This window comes from Antennarius striatus, chromosome 12 (assembly GCF_040054535.1).
Source record: "Antennarius striatus isolate MH-2024 chromosome 12, ASM4005453v1, whole genome shotgun sequence".
NCBI classification, from domain to species: domain Eukaryota; kingdom Metazoa; phylum Chordata; class Actinopteri; order Lophiiformes; family Antennariidae; genus Antennarius; species Antennarius striatus.
The window spans coordinates 18,296,958-18,320,936 of record NC_090787.1 but is presented as its reverse complement, the minus strand read 5'-3'; the positions used below and the strand labels follow the sequence as shown (position 1 = coordinate 18,320,936).

The following is a 23,979-nucleotide window of genomic DNA, read 5'->3' as shown; positions in this document are numbered from 1 at the left end:
GACATGCTCACATGCGCACATATAGTCAGATTCGACCCGCCTGCCTCTGTCCACATGCCATTGTCTTTATTAGGGGATACTGGTTAGCAGGGCAGATTTTCCAACCCCTTGCGGGTGAATTGTCTAACGAGGCAGACCATTTCCAGCAAGCCCTTGGCCCCCCGCCACCCAAATGAAGACCATATTTCTGCAGCAGCCTAAACTGTCTGTCTGTGTCTGCCCTCTGAAGGGAAGCGGAGTCTGTTAGGGAGAGATTGGATCTTGGTGCACTTCAAAGCCATGTGGGCTGTGGTGCTCACATCCTGTCTGTGACTGACATCACTACACTTATGGAGAATGAGTTCAAACCCCAGGTTTTATGTAGCTGTGCAGGAGCACAGCCCTCAACCCCTGGGCTCACAGCTGAGAGCAGGACACCCAGAAAGTAATCGCCTGCTTCCTTTCTGGCGAGTCCCTAGATCCACATTGACAAATTCAGTCTTTATCGATATGATGCGCTGACACACACACACACACACACACACACACACACACACACACACACGCACGCACACGCACACACGCACTCTCTCACACACTCTCCCACACACTCTCCCACACACTCCCCCACACACTCCCCCACACACTCCCTCTCCCTCCCTCTCCCTCTCTCCCTCTCTGCCCCTTTCTCCTCCTCTCCCCCCCCCCTCTCTCTCCTCTCTCCTCGCTCTCTCTCTGTTCCTGATATATTAAGGGGCAAAACATTATTGATACGTTATGAATGGAAATCAATAATAACTGAACGCTGATTCATCATCATTACAAATATTAAGTGGCCTGCACTTTCTGCACCCACAGCTGTGGCAGAAACACAAAGCCCTTGTAACCTAGCAACAGCTTCTCCATAACAAGACCACTTTATTTCTAGGTATGTCAGACCACAGAACACTGATACTGTATGGGGGCCATAAAACCGTACATGAGGTAACTCCATTATTCCTAACATGGTCAAAACGTACCTTCTCCCTAACGGAATCGTCAAAAATCAGATTGAGTTGTGCAATACTGAATCACCAAAAATAAAACATTCAAAAATCATTCTTCATTTGTGAAGTGACAAATTAATACACCACATCGCAAGAGACCTGAGCTTAGCATGAGAAACTGTAAAAAGGAATAAGTGTGGTTGTGATCGGGAAGTTTGGTGTTGTGGTTTTTTTGTGTTTATGCATGTGTGGCAAACAGAGCTCACTCATGTGTGTCAGCGGGAAAGAACGGTGGTGGTGGGGGGTTAGGGGCAAGTAGATATAAAAGGCGGCAGGAGCAGGAGATGAGGGGTCCCTCCTCTGTAGTCTTCCTGAGGTTTCTCCCATCCATTTTTTTCCCTGTTAAAGGTTTTTGGGGGGAGTTGTTCCTTATCCGATGTGAGGGTTGTACTGCTCGCAGTACACAAAGGTCAGAAGGATATCGCCCATGTGCAGATTGTAAAGCCCTTTGAGACATTTTTTGTGAATCTGGGCTATATAAGAATAAATCAACTTGAAACTTGAAACATGTGACTTTGTTACCCATGCAACCATCCGCTCCAGAGCAGCGGCTGCATCCACCTTCAGTCAGCAACAGGCTCTGTGCCTGCCCCAGTCACCTCCCTGAAATCACCCCAGTGCATTCTTGCCCCAGCTGTGGCTCTCTTCCTCTTCTTGGTTCTGCTCCTCTTCCTACTTACCACCATGCTCTCCGACCACTCCTCTTAGTCCCCACGCTCGCTCACTCTCTCACTCACACTTGCCTAGGCCTGGGAGTTATTATCGGCTCATTGCCGAAGGAGGAAAGGCAGAAAGGAAAGCAGGAAAAAAAAGTTTGTGTGTGTGTGTGTGTGCGTGTGCGTGCGTGTGCGTGTGCGTGTGCGTGTGCGTGTGCGTGTGCGTGAGCGTGTGCGTGAGCGTGTGCGTGTGTGCGTGCATGTATGTGTGTGTGTGTGTGTGGGATGTGTGTGTGGGGGGGGTCTGGAAAACAACTGCTCTCTTACCCCTTGTTCCGATTCCAGTGGCTCAGCTTTGACTCGGACTGCAGGCATTCCGTCAAGCATTAACATCCTGTTTCCTAGGCTGCCTGTGAATGGATACAGAGGAAGTTTTAGAGGGGTGTTTTAGCATGACTAAGCAGGTACTACACTCAGTAATTTATGCAGAGGCGTTTACCATGTGAGAAATAAACATATTTAAAATCAACATGGATTGTTGTTTCAAAACTATCTCAAGCTGACAGACAAAAGATGTACACAAGTGCAAACTCAGTTGGTGCACAGCATGACTCCCTCTGCTCCATAATACAGATTTTCAATTGCCTGTTGAGTTGCAAAATGGCTAATACCACTGCATGATGCTGAAAAATCCTCTTAACACTTCAATGGAATTCAAATATTTGCTTTTATACGTGTATATACAGTTCTCAACATCTACAGCACAACCCACAGCTGCTCTCTTTAAAGAATACAGTAATAGCACAATAACTTATTTGTGGAGATGGAAACATGAACAATTTGGCATGTTTGACGCACCTAAGGACATTAATGTCTGCTCATGACGAGTATGTTATAGTGAAACCACAATATGACACACACACACAGGCATACACACACAGACACACTTAAAGCATCATCCATCACTCTGTTGCCGCTGACCACCGTTTCTCTGCGAGGCGGGCAGCAGTGCCCGACTCCTCAGCTCCACACTGTGGCTTTAAGAAAGACACTCAGATGAAGCCAATGACAACAATGGATGTTCCGTATTCCTCAGCTGGGGCTGACCTAAGGTAACCCTGCCCCTTATTATTTTAGCAGCAGTACATAGAGGAATGCAACCACGGCAAATAGACTTTAAACATCTCTATTACTCTCCTCTGCTGGCATCAGCAGCAGAATGTGCGGCCCGATACTTGCAGTGAGAGGCGCCGTAGTCATCACGACCACTCCGGTTCAGAGACAAGAAGCTTAGAATGACATATGCTCTTCAGCTGCAGCTGCTTCCCCGATCTAAGTGGACTAACCATCTCTAATCTACTGCATCCATGTGGCCCTTTCAATTATCAAGATGTTTTTTAGTACCCTCCAAAAATTTTACTCAAGAATTAGTGATCAAGAGTAGCCTTTTTAGCATATTTCAATAAACAGAACCAGAATAATCATTCTTCCATTTATTTTTCCACTACCTCTTAAAAGCAAACACTAATCCTGAGTTTGTGTACGAGGGAGGTCGAGAAAGAGGGAGGATTTGCTCTCTCAATCTGCAACCCCCCAGATCTCGTCTCTCAGGTCTAAGTCCCTCAGGTATCCTGGCTGTGCAGCTATTGTATTGTTGTCCAGGATGTCCTTCGGCTCCAGGTCTTGGTAGGCCTAGATAGCGTTGCCATGGCAACGGCAGGGCAGGTGGAGCTGCAGCCACAGTCCAGCCTAAAGCCATGTGTTAAATAGAAGAGGGAGATGCAGCAAGACAGGCAAAAAGTAAGGCTTGTTTTCCTGAAGATCATCGTTGTGCTGGTATTAGCTCTTTTAAATAAAACATTTATTTTGCAAAAGATTTGGGAGCGTCAAAAAAGTTTTGCTCAGCGAAAGTTTTCTTTAAGATACATGTACAGACTTCCTGTTACTGGAACAAAACAAAAACGCAAGGAAACACCTTTCAATTTTTCAAAGCATGGGCACTTTTGGAACATTTAGCGAGAACAACAACCCTTCTCAACATGCCTGGGGATCGTTTCACAAAGCAGGTTAAGTGAAAACCCGGGTTTGTTAGCCCTCAAATGAAGGAAAACCAGGGTTTACAGTTTCTCAAATGGAGGTAACTTAACCCAGAGTCAGAGGAGTGACCCTGACTTGTTACACAAAGCGTTTGTTACCATAGTAACAGACTCTTTGTAGCTAACCTTGTCGGGAGCAGGTTTAATTTCAGAAACCCAGGGTTTCCTCTCACTCCGTCCCCTTTTAAAGCTGCTCATGCCGTTGCATTTCTTGGTTCTGTCGAACGGAGGGTGTCACTGAAGGTCGGTTTTTAAAGAAACTCAGTATTTTAGAGGTATTTTAAAGGAAAACATGGCATGCTCGTCTGACAAGGATCCCATTGGTGCAGGTTCAGCATTAATTCACAGAGAATTAAATATTTTATTTTATTGTGTTCAGATGTCCCCTCATATCCAGAGAGTTATCTGGATATGACGGGACAACTTCATGTCAGTTATCTTCATGATCGATACCATTTCACATCCCAATCCATCACACACATTCACAATCTAATGTGACCCCACGTCTACAGTAAAATTTCCCTAGAAATAAACCCGTTTGAATCATCAAGGAGAAGCTACACAGGATTGCAGGTGAATGATGAAGAAATCTGGAGCGATTCCTGATTGTCAGATGTGTGGTCTTACCTGAGCAACAGAATGTAACATGGTCAGTAGCCTAGACAGACAGACAGACAGACAGACAGACAGACAGACAGACAGACAGACAGACAGACAGACAGACAGACAGACAGACAGACAGACAGACAGACAGACAGACAGACAGAGACAGACAGACAGACAGACAGACAGACAGACAGACAGACAGACAGACAGACAGACAGACAGACAGACAGACAGACAGACAGATAGATAGATAGATAGATAGATAGATAGATAGATAGATAGATAGATAGATAGATAGATAGACAGACAGACAGACAGACAGACCTGCACAACAATTCACTTGTCTTCATTCTTTAATCTGCTCTAATATAGCTATACATCACAGGAGACTTTGATAGCTTTGAGACCTCAATGTCTTTTATCTGGAGGACAGGGGTTACCCATGCCAACCGAAGCTGCTGACCTTTGACACTGAACCAGGCCCCCCACAGAACTGGGTTCACTGCATGATGAGAGGTCTGGTGAACATGACTACTGGCCTGCTCAAAGCTCGTTAGCAGTGCCTGCGTCACTTCAGGATGATTCCTGAGAGGGCTTGTGATGTAATTGTGTTGTTCTTCATACTATTGCTGCTATCAGAGGAGAACAACGCATGTTTAACATGTTACTATAACAGCCAGAAAACAAAACTTGGAATGCCTAAAAGCTGTTATGAGCAGCACAATGCCAAAGCTATTGATGTAAGAACTAAAGTCAAGTCATTTTTCCCCCGTAAATTTACCATGACTGCAGCGGACTACATCTGAACTCACGCACTGACTCTGGGTGAACTTACCCTGGGTTGATAAAATTGACCCTGAGAAGCTTTTGTGAAACCGCAAACCCTGGGTTTACAGGTTCAGGGTAAGTCAACCCAGAGTTACATGTTTTACTCAGGGTTTGTTAACCCTGCTTCGTGAAATGGACCCCTTGTGTCCAGGTAATCCAGTGGTTTGTGATCACCATCCTAATGAACTGGCATGAAGCAGGCTATTTATTGGAAATCAATAGCCATTGCATACCTCTGCATCTGTAATGATTAAAGAGCTAACAGCAGTGAGAGACCAAATGTTTAGGAATGAGCAAATGGAGCTGAGTGGCAGTGCACATTGAAGAGATTATTTTAAATGAACAAAGTCAACTATCAATTGCTTTTGTTCCACTGAATTATATTTTTCACTTTGTACTTCAAGATTCCAAACCAATAACATTAAAAATGTCAAAGATTGAGTCTGAAATGAGGAGAATCTGTTCCAGGTCATACATCAATATGAATCCAGTATTTTCTACCACTTAGGTTACGGGTAGTCTGCTAGCTGAGGCATCCAGCAGTATGAGGCTAGGGAAAAGAGCCTAAGAGGGGATGCATTTTAGAGAGAACAGGCTAGATTAAGATCACCATTCCATTTGCTGCACTTTGAAATGAAATGGTCATCCCAGGTGTGTGGGGGAGGAGTTGGGTGGAGAGAGTAGAGCAGTGGAGTGTTGAGGCATCTTATTTCTATTCTACCATCTCAAGCAATATCATAGTGAAAAAAAACTTTTAAAGACAGCAAGTAAAGTTTCAGACCAGTCTTTGCAGCACATTATACATATTTTAACGTGTCTTTTGTTGTGTTTGGTTGTGAGTCTGTTCATGCATTTTCCGTACTGGACTGAAACTCCCACCATAGAAACATGTCCGCAGCCTCAGGACCACTATCTCTAAATATGATGAAGGCTATCAGCTCTGAGATGACAAGAATAGACGGATAAATTAGGGTTGGCAATCCTCTCTGGGGATCATTTTAAACTGAAGATCAGATAATGACGTCATGTTGGCAACATCATCCACACCTATACACCACTCAGCAGGTTTGTGAACACATACATTCAATATGATCACAAAACTAAAACGAACATAAGAATTTCTACCAAGCCACCAGCACATCGTTGCTTTTACCTTTATCTTGCTGTGTGACCTCTCATCACATGAAGATTGCTTGCCACTGTCCTTCTGCATGCAACAAGTAAACACATTCTTTGTTAAAGAGAAAGTTAAGCTTAAACAAACTATTGAAACCAGATTTAGTATCTGTGTCCAATCTCTGTATTGTCTTTCCTCTACTTCTCTGTCTCCCATCTTGCAAACATGCATTCGAATGCCACACACCCTGAAACACACTCAACAGACGACCAGTGCTTCATTCCCCTGTCAAGCGCCCAGAGCAACTGGGCGCATCTGTGTCACAGAGGCTGGACCTGGTGCCACGAGGTGGAACGGAACAAATATGGAAAAGGGTGAGGGGCGGGGGCATTGAATTATGGGAGATACATGAGGAAGTGTTTAGGAAGGTGATAGCAAGAGAGGTGAGTCAGGGCGGGGGCTTCTACTGAGGCGCACCAAGTTGCTGGCAAGAGCAGTGGTTGGGGAAGGAACCAAGGGGAGTTGAAGAGGTTGAGGAGGGGGAAGGGTGTTTAGTAGGGAGAAGGAGGGATGGGAGTCAGAGAAGCTGGAGAGGGCAGGGAGGGAATATGGACCTGAGCCAAGGCACAGTCGAGCGCAAAGCACACGGTGCAAGAATGCCAACAGACCCCCTCCCACCCGGTCCACTTTCATGAGAAGAAAAAAAGAAGGGAAAGAAGCAAGAAAGGGAAACGTTTAAAGCTGTTACGGCAACAACAACAACAAAAACCACTGAAAGTTCCACTTACTTGATAGAGATCTACAGTACGTACACATGGACAAAAAGCACAGAGCTGTAGGTGGTGTGAGATGAGCATTTCCTGTGTTTTACTCATATCGTGTGTCTGTGCTGCAACTTACTTCCCTCTCCTGTGCCCCTGGACACCCCAATGTGACATGTTGGTCTGATAACCAGCCTACGACTGCAGGCTCACCAGAAACACACAGCTCCACTTCCAATCATACAAGTCACTTACAGTGCAGCAACTTTTAGCATAGAATTGAGTTGACTGTTTTTTTCAATGTGCTCATTAGACAGGTAATCAGGAAAAGCAGAAAAAAGTGTTTTGGTTAAGTGAGTTGGGCCTGAAATGGTCTAATTATGTGTCTGGTAAAAATCTCCCAGTTTGCCAGTGGTACAGACAAAATCCAGCCAAAAGTTGAATCACAACTGGTTTTTGATCTAAACCTCAGTCAGCTTCATGGTCATGACCTCATCTTATTGGCCACATTCTGGTCTTAAAAGCCCAATCAAATAGTTCCTTGAAGACCTGCTACTTCCACAATAACTGCATCCAGGCAAATTCAGTGCCTGGTGTGGTCGAAGGATCGGCTAACAACAGCGCTACCTCACAGAGCCAACGCACATAAACTGCATATTTTGTCAAACCAGAAGCAAATGCTTGACATTGCTTCACTATATAAAAATGTATTACCATAGATATGGGTATTAAAAAATTTAAGCATGCAATTGTAAAAAAAAAAAAAAAGAAGAAAGCTAAAAATTTAACAGGCTGTAGTATCATCGCAGTAAAATGCTTATATTTGTCCTTTCCTCTAAGCTTAATTTAAAAAAGACTTTTGGTACTTGGTAGGTTTGGTTTGACTAAAACGATCTCCTGACATACTCCAAGTAAAATGTAGCATGCTTAGACTGTTTCATGAACACAACACAGACCAAAGACCAGGAAAATAATGTGAATTCATGTATTCCAGCAGTATACCTTCAGTATGTACCGGAGGATTTCCCCCAACTGTTGACAAAATTACCATCAAAAGTTAAAAAAAAAATGCTTTTAGCACAGAACAGAAGGAGAGAAGTTCCATTGCACAACATGTCATGTAAAATAAAAGCTATTTTTAAAAATCGGTTCATCATTTGTTGGAAACCTCTTAATAGCTCGATAGCATCCAGTGAATCAAATATTCTGTCAAAAAAAGAAAGCAACACAGTGTTTTCTTGGTACAATAGACCCATCCAATCACTACCCTCAATGGAATGATAGGACGTCACGTGAGAATGGTAGAGACACATACTAGTGCTGTATATTTTGCTTGTGAGTATATGCTTTATGTAGTTGTTTATTTGTTTGTTTACTAGACTAGACCTGACAGAGATGGTTGAATGTGGCAAAAACTTTCAGACATTTCCATCTCATCTCATGAGGTTTTTAAAAAAAAATTATTTTGCTCTAGGTACTTGTGGGTACATTTTCAAATTTCTCCAACTTTGCCAAATCCAGCTTTAAAAGGAAGAAGTGGAAAAACTCCAAAAATGTCCGACTTATGCTCTCAGAGATTGTTTCCCTCCCCCCTTCACATGAAAACTTTCTGTGAACTCTTACATTTGGGTCAGATGAGGATCGGTCACACTGGATCGTCCATTTTCCACATTTTCCAAGACTCTGTTTCACTGGACCTTCTCCTGCTGACCTACGGCCATGTCTTTGAGATTGATGGACTCACTCTTAAGTTTTTGTTAGTGTGCCATGAACCTGTCTCCAACATCTGATGACATCATCAGGACTTATTTGTATCAGGCTTGAAAAAACTGTCCAGAATTATAAGAAACAGAAGATAGGAATTCCCTGACTTTGATGTAAAGTGCTGTAGCGTCCTTCCCCCTTCCATGAATGTCCCACCACAAACAACCAACACCAGGTAAAAATTTTGATGTTATAGTTGAGTGTGCAATGTATGTGAGTAAGAAGGGGTGTTTTTTCAGTCAGACTTCACTCCTGGATGTACTGAGATGGACATACCCTTTTTTCTAATCCTTCCTGGCACTCTGTGAATGGTCTCAGAATTTCCATTTCATAAGCTGTACTTTCCTTGGCAGGAGCAGCACGTAAAGTCTTTTGGATGCTTTTGGGACATTTTTGAATGAAGCTCAAGAGACCAGCATGCTGCTAACTCACTGCACAATTGTGGACTTCCATAACCTCTGCCTAGCACAATGGCATCAAACCCCAGTTTATATGCTCAACCCTTTGAAAAAAGAAAAAAAAATCCCTGCAGGGTTAAAAACTCCTTAGAGATGCACTCAACAGATACACTTTACCTCAGAACTCCCCATCCTTTTCCCCTGGGAATAAATCACCTCCACAGAGGGAAGCCACAGCTCTCCTCATGAATGCAGCTATTATTAGACAAAGTACACTTTTCATGTGTTTGCTGTCTTCATCCCAGAATCAAACTTATTGGGTCCCCTCAACATAAACTGCATGTCCACCTCAATCTGTCTGACATGATCAGTGTTTTCCTTATTGCTGACTGACTGGATTTCATCATACGTGAATGATTGTTCTCGTGCATGTAGACTGTAAACAAAAAAATCATCTAAGGACCTTGGTTTGTGATGTCACCAAACTCACCTGCATAACAAACAAATTATTAAGGGTAAACCTTGACTTAACAATGAGCCCTCCCAAAGATAAGTCCTCATCCAACATTGAGAAGTAAAGTTGTAAGGGTGAGAATTGATCTGAATGATCTGTATGTCTGAACTGGAATCAAGCTCTCTGCACGTTTGCGACCCATTTTATTAAACAGAGACACTGTGGGATTCTTCATAGATTACAGAATTCTACGTGAATAGTTTTAATGGTGTGTTTTACAGGGATCAGTGAGATTTTTAATCAAAATGTTCCTTTTGTGAATAGCAAAATGTGTCCCGTGTAAGTTAAATGAGTTCAGAGGGTTTATAACTGAACGTGAAAATAGGCTCAGTGACAATATAGAGGGGCATTTTGATCCCTCTACAATGAACTTGATTATGTGAGTTCCTGTTCACATCTCAACTACTCTTTCATACAATATAAACAATATACAGTAAATTCTCCCCACACCGCAGGACCAATGACTGATTGAGTGTGTGTGTGTGTGTGTGTGTGCGTGCGTGCGTGCGTGCGTGCGTGCGTGTGCATGTGTGTTTCCCTTTTATTCAAGGCAGGTCTGGTGTGTCTTTATTGTGACTTGCTGTTCCATACAAACGCCACAGGGTCCAGACGGAGGTCATTGTTGTTGCACCTCCGACTGTACTTCTAACAGTACTGAAACAACATCTGTATGAGCGCCAAGGCAGCAGGACTTTGTACTTTGATGACATAGATAGATAATCCCACCTCTTCAGACTGAGAAAAGTGCACCAAATCCAAGAAAACATACTCTCTCATCAATCACCATTCCACTGGGAAGGGAAATTACCCTTTTTTCCATGTTACTGCATTGTTTACAAAGTGCTGCTCTGAACCCACTGTATGTAAAATGTCAAACTGGATTACGGTGCCGCCATGTTGTATCTCACGCCTCATTTGCTTTCTGAATGCGGGAATGCTACGTCAACTCTCTCACTGGAGTTATGTTATGATGGCTTGCTCATGGTAAATAAATAGCGGTGGCTAAGAGGAGGGTGTTTCTGCTGCCCGTTGTGGGCTTTCTCCGACAGAGACATGAAGAGCGATGAGTTCCACACCTGTGAGTAAAGCAGTTCCATTTATAGACTTGATACCGACGTAAATACACAAGAAACACACACACACACGACCAAACATATATTCATATACTAGTAAGTCCCCATATTCTGGTGAATTGCCCTTGGGTCCTTGCTATTTCTGCCAGGGGCAGGGGGATCCTGTGTCAGTAATCCTGTCAGGATGAAGATGAGGTCACCGGATGCAGCTCAAGTCCACCGTCTTCACTGGCGCGCACACACACACACACACACACACACACACACACACACACACACACACACACACACACACACACACACACACACACACACACACACACAAAACAGTGTGAAGTGTTGACACTACACAACAGTGCAACAGTGTAGGTTTGTTGGAACGAGAAAATATATCATAAATAAATAAATAAATAAAATGTGGTCTAATTATACACAGAAAGTTTTAAATTTTAATAAACAACAATGAAAAAAATGTCACATTGCGTTACTGTCACTCAAAAGTGGGTCACATTTACTCAAACTACACAAATTAGATTTATGTTTTTTTGGTAACGCTTAAACTAAGTAATATATCTATAAAATGTCGAATATTAGGATTTAAATAAATTCAACATCTTGCATTCTTTGTAAACTACCTTGAACAAACATTTTTAAGACCAAAGGGGAATGTTTGGTGACATTTATGATTTTTTTCATTGCTTTCTGCCATAGAGAATTCTCCCCACCTCCGCCAATGTAACGCTGGGAAATGCAGATGCTACTCATTCTGAGAGGAAACGCTCAAAACGAAAGACTTGTTGCTGTTGGTTTGTCTGCATCTCCGTCTCATGTCCCAGGCTCTGATGCGTGTCATCTGCAAAACTCACAAACCTTGTGACCTCTGCCTGCACTCACAGCAAACCATATCTATCTGAGTTTGAGACAGACACAACCCTGTCTCTTAATATTGCTGATCTGCTCATGAAAGAAGAATAAAGATGCTCATTCAACACAAACAGCCACCCACACACACCTACTGTGCACACAAGAATGCGGACACAAAAACACACACACTCCTCCACAGTGTTCCAAAGAGGTAAACAGAAGAGTCTGACATCCTCTTGCATCATGTGTCTCAAATGCAGCAGAGAAACAGCTAAATAAGCTGTGACCGTGACAGTGCTCAAGCTAAAGTGAGGTGGCATTACTCTAGTGTGCTTCGACTTGGATGTCAAGCAATTTGTGTCACCATCCAATGCTGTTCATGTTTCACTGGAGTTTATGTTAATGTAATCATGGTGAACACACAGTTGAATATCCTATATATGGCCTGGATTGATTTAAGATTAAAGGAACTACAAAAAATGACACAAAACAGCTCTTAGGTCTTGGGGCTTCAACATAATTGGGTGACCCCTCTCAAACACTTCTCACACACAGACACACACACACATGCATGCATGCACACACACACCTCGGCAAATGCAGCGGGGTCAGTGGCTGTGCATCTAAAATAGCCTATGACACAAAAACCTCACTTGTACCAAAGGAGGGGGAGGTGAGGTGGAGCAAACAAGAAATAAAGAAAGGAGCAACTAGCTAAACCTTTTAGTGACATACCACAACACTCTCTACATGTCTGTGATTTGGTTTGCACTTTACGGCAACACCGTATTTGTGCATGAGAAACAGGACCTAGATAGAGGTTAGTGCCAGTAAATCAATAAAAACTGCCCTCAGTGACCCGGTTCTCGTCTCTTATTTACTGTCAGAGCACAGGTCCTAGGTTGAGGTGACCACAGTCCAGTACTTTATAATCATCTAAAGCTGACTGAGGTGTGTTGTGGGCATGTTCCTCTACAGATTCCTCATCAAATAAATACTAGAAAATCCTGTTGCTATTTTCTCGTGCAGTGTATGTAAGAGAAGGTGCAAATACTGCAGACTGTCGGTCATAAGAATAAAATCCAGGTGACATATTGTGATAGTATAAGCAAGTGGATAATAGCCAAGTTGCTTCTTCTCCAATGCACAGGTTAGCGCTGCAATGTAATTCCTGGAGCCAAGGGACAGAGGAAAACCTTGCTCCTATTTCCTGTCCAAACAGGGAGGTACTGCAGAATTCTTTAGATTAGCATCCTCACAATAACCTACATCCTTCCCACCACTAGCCCCAGCACCAGCAACCACCCACACACTCCATCTCCTCTCCTCCCCTCCCTAGGGGATGACAGTACAGTATGCTCCTGCCCTAATGGGGGGTCTTTGTGTAGGCTAGTGCCTTATATTCCTTTAGGCTCTGATGGTGTGTGTGTGTGTGTGTGTGTGTGTGTGTGTGTGTGTGTGTGTGTGTGTGTGTGTGTGTGTGTGTGTGTGTGTGTGTGTGTGTGTGTGAAAGAGAGAGAGAGAGAGAGAGAGAGAGAGAGAGAGAGAGAGATACACACCCCCTTCCCCCAACATATGCATGCATCACAACACATGTGCACTCACATGTACTCTCAAAAATCGACCTACATGTTCCACAATACGTGTACAATGCAAACATGCAGAGGCAACAACACACTGACTCATCTTCAGCATCTCATGTAAATACGTCACTCGATGTACAACAAAAACAAAAAACCCACTGTTTTTATTGTTACTTTGTCCATATTTTCCACTAACTTGCATGATAAACACAGGAGCACACATGCAGTTCCCTCAGTGGTCTCTAAGTGAACGCAGCACCATAAAACGCATACCCAATCTAACCTTGCTTTGTGCTGACGCGACCAAATCCAGCCTAACTCACGGCACATGGAAAAAGGCAATAAAAGACCAACCAAAACATTCCAACCCACTGACACTTGTTACATCAAATGTTCATGTAGTGAATTGAATTTTTTCTCTTGGTTCGACCCATTCCATCCCTCTAACACCACTCAATAAAGGGCAGCAGCTGTGTTTACCTCTATTACTCATCTACTCATGACTTCACGTTGATTGCTTTCTCTTGTTGTTCATCTGATGGTGTGCTGATACCTAGTTGAAGTAACTCACGGAGGGAAGTTACGGTATACAGCGTGACCTATGTTCGGTTCCGTCAAAGCCAAAAAGGATGAGGAATGCCACAAGCACTAATGCATTCCATATGTTATATGCATAATTTCCTTTCCTAACAGTTGACCTACAGTACTACTGGAAACAAAGCTTACACTGATCCACGCAGCATCCCGCTCAGGTCTGGTCAAACAATCTGCACCCAGGCCAAAGACATGTAGCTCCCCAAAGATTGTGTTGTGGGAAAATCTTCCAGTAAAACCAGCTCAACAAAGGTTCTGAAAATGCTGACTTTGGACACTCTTCCTTCTCTGTTCTTGGCTTCTTACCTTTTCTCCATCCTCTTGTTCGCTGACCATATTTGGCTAAAGTAAAGTACACATTACGTTGAAAGAAGAATCACAGATAGACAGGCCTTTCATTGAAACACCGTTCCATCTAAGTCATGGAAACACGTCAACAAAGTCTGAGGGCAATCTGCAAAATGAGTCACTTCCAGTAAGCATCAAGTGTGCATCTCTAGAGACAGTAACATTACTTAAGAAACAATTGGATCATTAAGCTACAATAGAAATCTGCCTCCCTAAAATCTGATTTTTCTTTTAATGATGATTTTTGTTTGCCTTACATTTTAAGCTTGGTCACTTTTGGATTGAGATTTTTTAACATATTAACTTCATCATCAGTGGTTGTTGTGTAATACTTTCCATTCTCTCTCTCTCTCCGTTTCTGTCTCTCTCTCTCTCTCTCTCTGTTTCTATCGGTCTCTCTTTGTCTCTCTCTCTTTCTGTCTCTCTCACACACACACACACACACACGCACACATGCACACACTTGTTACAAAACACACAAATACACAGCCTCAAAAAACACATGTTCCAAACTCCATGTGCACCCTTAACTCAATTTTGGTAAACAAACGTGGGTTGGACACGGGGGTCACAGGTTAAACCCACAAGAGAAATTGAAAAGGGAGAGAACATTTTGTCATCTCCTGACATGATGAAATAACAGCATGAGGAGTTCAGCTCATCGCCATCAGCAATTAGTAATATGATTGAGAGCACAGGGAGTTTGATATAACAAAATAATAATTGCAAAATAACAGAAGATATCTTTGAAGTCTAAAGATGATGGTTCATCATCTTTTGTCAATTTAGACAATTTAGTTAGCTTGAGCTGGCAGCTAAATCTTTCAATACAGTAAGTCACACAACTTGGATAAAGGACTTATCAATATGAGTTTCAGGTTTCTTTTTTGTTTTCTTTTGTTTGGTTTGACAAAACATAACCCAACCTCTAAAATGTGGCCCTTTCCTCTTTAGCTTTAGATTAGACTCATTGAACTTAATGAATCCAGCCATGAAGGGTTCAGCACTCTACCTACCATCAATGACAACGCACGCCTCAGCATCCGCATGAATCAATGATGCAGATTTCAGTGGATATGACAGCAGTTAACCCAGCTGATTAGGGGCAGACAGGGAATTTCACATCATCCTCAATAAGACAGTGAGTGTTCATGCTGTTAGATTCCTCATGCTAGAGGAGACCTCTTCCTCTTGAACGATTCAATCTGTCAACATGAACAACAGTTAGTTCTGTAATCTGTGGCAGATAGATGATGCGTTAGCGAGGGAATCCTGCTGTGCAATTAAATGTGCAGGGCAGAGAGGTGTTGACGGACAGATAGAGTCAATCCAATAGCGATTGGCTTTTTAATTGCGTCCCTCCACCTGATCTCTATCATAAGCTCCTGGACCGTGTCCTGGGTTGGGGGTTGATGGAATGAAGGAATGGCAGCAGCTTGATCGAGAGAATGTAGGGGGAAAAGGACACGGAGTGCACCGCAATCTATGGTTCAATATAATGCCTGCAGAGTTAAAGAGTAAAGAAACACGAAAACAAGCAATAGAAAACAGAATAAACTTCAACAGAAGCACCTGTTGAAGTTTATTCTGTTGGTATGACATGAGAGATGTTTGTATAAAGTGAGAGATGACAGCTGTCCAACAACCCGCTGAGGATTTTGATGGTCCCATAAATCTGACAGCAATCATTGCTGGGTGGGTTGCAAAGCCTCAATTGTAGAATGAGGCATTGACCAATAATAAAAAGAAAATGTTTTATTTGATAAAGATGTCTGTTCTTTAAAAGGATGGCTGCAAGGGTCTGTCAGAACAGAGTAGCTTAAGGCAGATTCTGTTTGCTGACTCAAAGGTGTGTAGTCTGACTGTATTTTATTTTCAATTTTTGTCCAGCTGAATTTTAGCATATCCAACAAAATTTAAACGCGTCGCTGCTCATCATTGGGATTCAGATCATCTTCAGTTTGCTGACAGCTAGTCTTTAACCTCTCAGCCCATTCATAAGTGGTCACAAATAAAGTGTTGCAACTTTCATTATCTTTCAACCAGCGGGAACCCGTGGAAATTCCCCGATAAAACAATAATATCAGACTTCATACCAAACATATGAAAACAAATGTATTGGTATTATAAGCCAAGCGCACCCATCACTGAGTTCTCCCACCAGCAGGCAGCGCATCCTGGTCTGACCCAGAACTAGCGTTGGTGTCTTTGTCGAGGAACATGAATGAATGAGTGAATGAATGAATGAATAAATACATAATCTTTTGGATTCTTAAATAAAGAAACAGACGAACAAATATCCAACTGTCAAGCATGTTTATCAACGCGTCTTCGAAGTGGAGCTGTTATACGTCAGAAAATAGCTGGTTTTAACTCCGTCTATTCTGTGTGTATATGTAGACACGGGTCACACACACTACCGTCACAACGGTTTTTGTTGCAGGGAGACTCCCCCCGGATAGAAAAAGTTTTGGTTACAGTGTTCACACAACAATGCTAACTTCACTTTGGCCGGTGTTTTCGTTCCAGATATCTTCAATGTCGTGTGGACGAAAGGCGTAACCGCAACAAAAAGTCTTACTGACCGATACCTTACGCCATATTGTTCACGTGATTCCTTCTGGCAGATGCGCCGTGATTGGTTGGGCGGTAGTAGGTGGAGTTAAATCGTGACACCGTGAGATTTTCAAGTGAGCTTATTCAAATATATAGGTAGGGAGATATACATACTTCAACAAGGAAGGAAGGAAGGAAGGAAGGAAGGAAGGAAGGAAGGAAGGAAGGAAGGAAGGAAGGAAGGAAGGAAGGAAGGAAGGAAGGAAGGAAGGAGGGAGGGAGGGAGGGAGGGAGGGAGGGAGGGAGGGAGGCAGGCAGGCAGGGAGGGAGGGAGGGAGGGAAGGAAGGAAGGAAGGAAGGAAGGAAGGAAGGAAGGAAGGAATAAATAAACTTTATTACTCATTAAAGAAGTAACACACTGTGTATCACAACGACTTTTTGGAATACCCAGTGCTATATGCAACAGATTGATGGAGGGATAAATCAGTCCCTTGTTGGGTAATGTTCTAACGTGGACAGCATTTACCTCAGCTTCACTCCATCATATAGTGCTCACTACGACATCAAAGCCACAAGCATGTGGTTTAAATTATTAATTTAATACACAGCAGTTTATCATGAATTATTTCATCTACAGATAACAGGCATCACTGATTTCATTAGCACCAGGAAATAGTTGTGTTTCCAGATTCGACCCTCCTTCCAGTACGGTCTTGTCTACATTTTGCTGCTGTGATTATTCATGTGTATACCGGCGGCCCATTTGCTAATGCATTAAGTGATAGTTTAAATGGGCTCTTATCTCACTCGTTGAGCTGCAGGGGGCCTCAGCTACATGCATGACCCAAACCCCCTTCTTTTCCTTCTAGGAGACCCCCACATAAACGCACGCAAACAAACACTCCACCGCCATAACATAGTCAAAGGCAAGGCAGGGCCCCTCTGCAACGCGGGGTAAAGTCACAGAGGTCAGTACTCAGTTTCCACATCAAACCCAGGAGCAGAGGCCAGAGTCTCATCCCCCTCCCTCTCCTCTCCCTCCCTTCTGATCCCTCCTGCTCCAAGGCCTCCCCTCCTATCGCCCCACTACCCACCCGAAACACACACACACACACACACACACACACACACACACACACACACACACACACACACACACACACACACACACACCAGCTGGATGTACAAATGCCTTTGCTGTCAGCTCTACCCCTGTCCCCTGTAATTGAAAATAACAGCCAAGGGCCAGCCCCTGGCCACTCTCCCCAACCTGGTGGCTCTCTGCCTCTCTGACAGCCACCCATCAATACCAATGACTATTACCCTGGAAGTGAGAGCACTGCTGATGACATATAAGACACCACCCCTGCAACACTCCCACATACACACACACACACACACACACACACACACACACACACACACACACACACACACACACACACACACACACACACACACACACACCCCAGTGTCCTTCCTCCGCTAACCAAGCCTCGGAATGTTTAACCCATTGCTAACAGTCTCTTTTCTCTATCTCTGTGCTGCTACAGCAGGAAACAAGCCAATTTCATTTACACTTTCACACACACACACACACACCCACACACCTACCACAATAGTTGTCACGCATGCATACATGCATGCAAGACTCTGACGGCATGCACAAAACTCTGACAAGCAGCAAACTTTTTTTCAAGTGAGAAGTGCTGAGAGAGTTTGGTACGGCACTGTCTCACTTCACACTCTTATTTTCCCTTCCAACACACTCAGTCAGGATTATTTTCCACGTTGGGATGATTTAAAGTTGCTTAAGAAACGAATAAGTGTGATTATGAAAGAATTCACAACTGATGCCAGCAGGGTAAAGTCAGGATGCTGCTCATGCCCATGTTCATTCAGTGTTTGGTTCTTGTCATGACAGCTTGTGAAGTCACACTGAGAATAGACATCGCACGTCCACTCAGGACCATGCAACCCTGCATGGTCCTGAGTCTTCCCCCCACCCCTCACTCACAATGCCATAGGTGATCTGAGCTGTCATCTGCTTTGACAGAAAAATGACAGCTGAATGAGACGAACTGAACACAAGCACAAAGCCCAGCAACGTGACAAATGAAGAACACAGCAGCAGCCAAGAGAGGAACAGGACGAGAAAAATGCACAGACCTTGTCAGAAGCAGCAGAGCCGTGGAGACTGTTTTCCTTTCCACAATCCTCTCTGTCTCCTCTCCTCCTCTCCCTCTCCTCTTCTCTCCTCTCACTCTGCGTGTATGTACGTGTGTATGTATGTGTGTATGTGTGTGTGTGTGTGTGTGTGTGTGTGTGTGTGTGTGTGATAGTGTGAGTGAGTGTGAGTGAGCAGCACCCTCCCCTTCTGCCTCTCAGCTGCTCAGGCAGTTCTCAGGAAATGAATGGGAGCGCACAGTGAACTGTTGTACTTGCAAATGACTTACCCCGAGTCACATGATCCGCTAAATGTAGGGTGGGCCGGTGGGTGGAGGCTTCATAAGCAGAGGGAAGACAATATACTCTAAGCTTTAACAGCATGCATCGAATTACACGGGGCCCCTCCGGGGAGATTTCCGACGCGTCCGCTCACAACCAGCCTGAACTCCCTCTCTAGCCCTCCCGGAGCGCAGCAAAGAGCCCCGGGCTGGGGGTGAGCACCGGAGCACCTCCCCGTTTAAAGGGGCCGGAGTGGGAAGGTGTGTGAGGAAATGATGTTTGAACTGTTTACAAAAAATATTTGTTTTTACTAGTGCAGAATGTGATCATTTTTCATTTCTTACAGAAAAAAAAGATCATCCATTTGAAGAAAAAGCAATAATTGAGCTTGTTAACTTATAGAGCTGAGGCATTCGCTCAAACAGACCGTTTAATATTTCAAGCAAAAGATGGTCAAATGTGAAGGTTGGAGCTGTTCAATTGGGAGAGCTGCTTTGACATATTATCATAAACTAAATATTTTTATTTATTTTATTTTATGCTGTTAAGACCTATGGAGTGAACTGAGAAAACTAGATCAGTAAAATGAGAAAAGGATGGCATGTTGCGTTTGTTGTGTACATTTGATCGTTGCATAGGTTTCAACATTTACACAAATGTTCAATATGCGTGTTGTCCTCAATGAATAAAATGAATTGGAATACGTATTCGAATTAATTGATAAGAAAGGTTAGTACAGTACATGAAGTCATTGATTTAACATAATGTTGTCTGTTGTCTTTTACCGCAAATCTTACATAGTATTACTATAGTATAAACATCAAATATTCATATTTTCATTGACCAATGAATGTTGGGATTCTTTAGTAACTGACCAGAACAACAACTTATGTAAGATGCAGGATTAATATTTGTTGCTCTAATCAATAAACCAACATCTCAACATCATTAACTAGCTGAGATTTTTAGTCTGCATGAATCATAGAAATACTGTTGCTACCCTTATAGACTTTGCATTCTTTTAATAATGTACCACATTTCTGCCTATGGTTTAAGTGACCAGCCTGGAATAGGATACATTAAAATTTCACCATAATGACTGCTTTTAAAATGATTTCTTGTATAGTGGCAAAGCCATTATGCCCATGTCTGTTTTCATCCAGGTGCTCTCCGGGTTGATAAAAGGGATCTCTGTGGAGCGAGAGACTGATGCTGATGCTGCTCAGTGCCTACAGCCAGTCCCCTGAGAGCTCTCATTAAGGTAAAAGAAGCAGGATTCATCTGCATGGCTGATGGCGTTCACGCCATTCTTTATGATCGCGTTGCTGAAAAAACATGATTGAGGGAGCTACTGATGATAGAAAGAGAGACAATGAGAAAAGACAGTAGTTCAGTGAGCCAAGTCCAGCCGTCACCTACTCAATATTCATTCTGTTTTACTTCAGATACTATAAGGCTCCTGTTTGCACTGAATGGTGGATAAAATGGTTGGGTGGAGATGAGAGGATGGAATGAAATGAATGGAGGACAATATTAATAAGGCTGGATGTGCTCGATACCAGGATGTTTGGGTGAATGCATGGGGGTGAATTAAATATATACGTGGCTGCTGTGATAGGAGGGGTTCTATAGGTGTCCAAAAGAAAGAAGGTTTGGTTGGATGAATGGACACACACGTATAATAATGATGTAGAAGAATATTCCTGCCGTGGTGTAAATGTTAATGGAGCATCATCACAGATCACACTATTATTCAGCAACAGATGAGTTATAGAGTTCTACTTACAAGGAAGGTTTGTTTCCAGCATTTTGATACATACATACATACATACATACATACATACATACATACATACATACATACATACATACATACATACATACATACATACATACATACATACATACATGCATGCATACATACCAGTGCAGTGCAGTGAGGTTCATGGCTGGTGAGGTACTGATTTCATCATAATTAGATTTACAAACATATGAACCTACAGTGTAGCTTATTTATCATTTAATTATCAACAGTGAGTGGGTTATTTTTAAAGTCTCAGAGCAGAATTATTTACAGGTACAAACTGTAACACACAAATAAGCACATTTGATTAAAAAAAAACATTGTTATGTTGTTACTACATGTTTGTTTATATGTTACGTTTAGTTATAATTCAAGTCTATGTGCAGCTCCTTCTGAACAAAATCAGTGAAAAAAATTTGAGTTGAGATATGAAAATCCTCCATTTTTATAGTAAGGCAAGGCGAGCAGAAAACAAATAAATGGCTGTAGTTTGCTGTCACTTCCTCTGTGGCGGAGGTAGAGAAATCCTCAGCCGAATCCCTGGCGTCACCAGCGCCCTCTACCATGAGACAGGAGAACTGCGTGCCTCACGTAGTGCCTCTTCCCAGCAGTTTCAGGACTGCTCAACTCAAGAAAGACATTACACACATGTGGTTGTTGACAAAAAACACTGTATATTAGATAAATTATCTAAATTATGGAAATATACTTCATAGAGTAAACATGTTTGAACATTTTAATAGCGACACATAGAGAGATAGCATTACGGTCTTATTTTAAAGCTGGGCCAGCACAGCTAGCCGAGCCATTGCGCAATCCATGGTGAACCTTGGCTAGCTGGTGCCCCACCGCAGGTCTCTTTCTCAGTATTTCAGCTGTAAATATACAAATTCAGCGATTTTGAGTAAAAATAACCTAAAATTGGTGATGATAAATAGAAAATAATAATACGCATCACTGGATAAATATAACCATTTAATTTATTTCTCCATTTTTTTTCTTTCATGATGGCAGATGAAGCTGTGCCTCACTTGCCTCCCCTGACCACACATCACTGATACATACATACATACATTCAGACATGTATACATACATTTTTGGGGTGGCAGTAGCTCAGTCCACTAAGCCTTGAACTGGGGACTGGAAGTCGCCGGTTCGAGTCAGGTGGCCCGAAAATTTGGAGTGTGAGCTGGCAGTGGGAGATGCCAGCTCATCCCCGGAGCACAGCCGAGGTGCCCCCGAGCAAAGCCCCCCCCCCCCCCCCCCCCACAGACACACACACACAAACCACCCATTTAGGGGCGCACCTGGTTGGACGCTGCCCGTCACCCTCCACCTCCCACTGTGTACACTGCGTGCCTACAGGCCTCCTTGTGTGTGTTGTTGTATGTTTCAGATGTCTGTATATATGTATGTTAATCAGTAAATGAGTAGAAAAAAATAATTTCTCCATGTGAGATTATTAAAGTGCATTTCTTCTTCTTCTGCTACATATATACAATGTATGTATGTCTGTTGTTAAAGGTATATAGAGGTGCAAACCTCTACAACCACGAATTTCACATCAATTTCATCCGAATTATTGTTGAGTGGCATAATTAAGACTTTTTCTGATAAATCTCTACAAAATAGATTTTTGTGTGTGGTGTGTGGTTTTCATGACAAGTGCTACAATACGCTGCCATATAGTCATGTCACCAATCCCCTCCCTGGTGCTAAATTTGTCTTGGTTCAAGCCCTGTCAGGACAACATAAATTGGCTGGACAGCCAATTTAGTCAATGAAATTAGTCAATGGGTGAAGATGATGTTGCAAACAACAGAAATATCTCATGAACTTATAACATAAAGGTGCTCGTATAGTGAAGTAAAACTCAAGAAGGTGACAAGTAAGACTAGTTTACGTACGACAGAAGCGAGTGAGAACTTCCAGTCGTTGCCACAGTCCTTCTCAGACAGCCTGTTCACCACTAAAAAGTCAGCTTGATGGGAATCTGCTGCATTTCACTTGAGTGAATTGTTCTTAATGGTTAAGATGTTATTTTCATGTACTTCTAGATAAGAAGTCCAACATTTATTATAAATTGGTTCAATATATTATTGTTTATAACATCAGGGGTGAAATTTAAACATACTAAATATATTTGCTTGACATGGATTTTAGCCAACAAATCACTCGCATTCTGCTAAAAAAAATACTGATTGGTCTTTTAAGGATTTACAAGAGATTGCAGCAGACAGCCATCCTCCAATCAGTATACAGATGTTTTTGAAATGAGATCTAATTAAACTTTAAGGGAAGACCTTTGATTTGACAGCCTAATAAAAATCTGGCTAATAGAAGAGGTGTTCCATCAGCTATAAATACTGTAAGTTAAAGTACCACAAAGAGACTCGTGGTGCATGACATCACAACTGTCTACATAAAGCTATTTCACAACAATTGAAGCTTTAAACATATCTAATTGATTTATATGTATTGAATCTACCATCACTAAAAACATGCTGGAATTTTTTTGGTACCATTTTTCTCTTTAACTATTAGTTTGGGACTTCACTGACTGAGTCCCACTCATTTCAGACGACTTCGCAAGCACCCCCTACAAAACTAGATGCTCTGAGAGTTGCATGTCTCTACATTAGTGAAATATCTCTGTTTAAAAGGAATTATATGACAACTAAAACATGGTTTGTTGCTAGTTTTAACAATGCTATACCTCCTTCCTTCTCAGTGCTTTAAGTAACTGACATACCGACCTTTCAACATCCCATTGTATCAAATATCTGAGTCTGAATTTATTTAGGACATGGTCAAATACAGATTAATTTGACATTAGTGAATTGTGAAATAAGAAAACAATTGGTGGTTTTAGAGGGTTGGCAAGTTAATGGGCTTTGTGAGGGCTCTGTGTGATGGAGCATTAATGTAACATCAGCCACGAAGC

General features: G+C 42.6%; 1 protein-coding gene and 1 long non-coding RNA gene across 4 annotated transcripts in view; one reads left to right on the top strand and one right to left on the bottom strand.

Annotated features, from left to right (window-relative positions):
- The window catches only part of klf12b (Kruppel like factor 12b), a 43,927-nt gene extending 24,481 nt beyond the window's left edge, over positions 1-19,446 (bottom strand). For 2 of the 3 annotated variants that reach the window (XM_068328826.1, XM_068328825.1), the window contains exons 1-2: positions 18,953-19,191; positions 2,009-2,091 (exon numbers count right to left, since the gene is read on the bottom strand). Coding sequence is in view for 2 of the 3 variants with exons in the window: in XM_068328825.1 (XP_068184926.1) it covers positions 2,009-2,074 (66 nt within the window). In the remaining variant the exon portion in view is untranslated. Of the gene's footprint in view, positions 1-2,008; positions 2,092-18,952; positions 19,192-19,239 lie in introns of those variants that run through there. The other variant, XM_068328824.1, reaches the window with a different exon arrangement.
- Positions 19,354-22,179, top strand: LOC137604780 (uncharacterized). Its single transcript, XR_011037667.1, has 3 exons — positions 19,354-19,491; positions 20,395-20,492; positions 22,050-22,179. It is a non-coding gene; the product is annotated as an uncharacterized lncRNA (long non-coding RNA).
- The last annotated feature ends 1,800 nt before the right edge of the window (positions 22,180-23,979 follow it).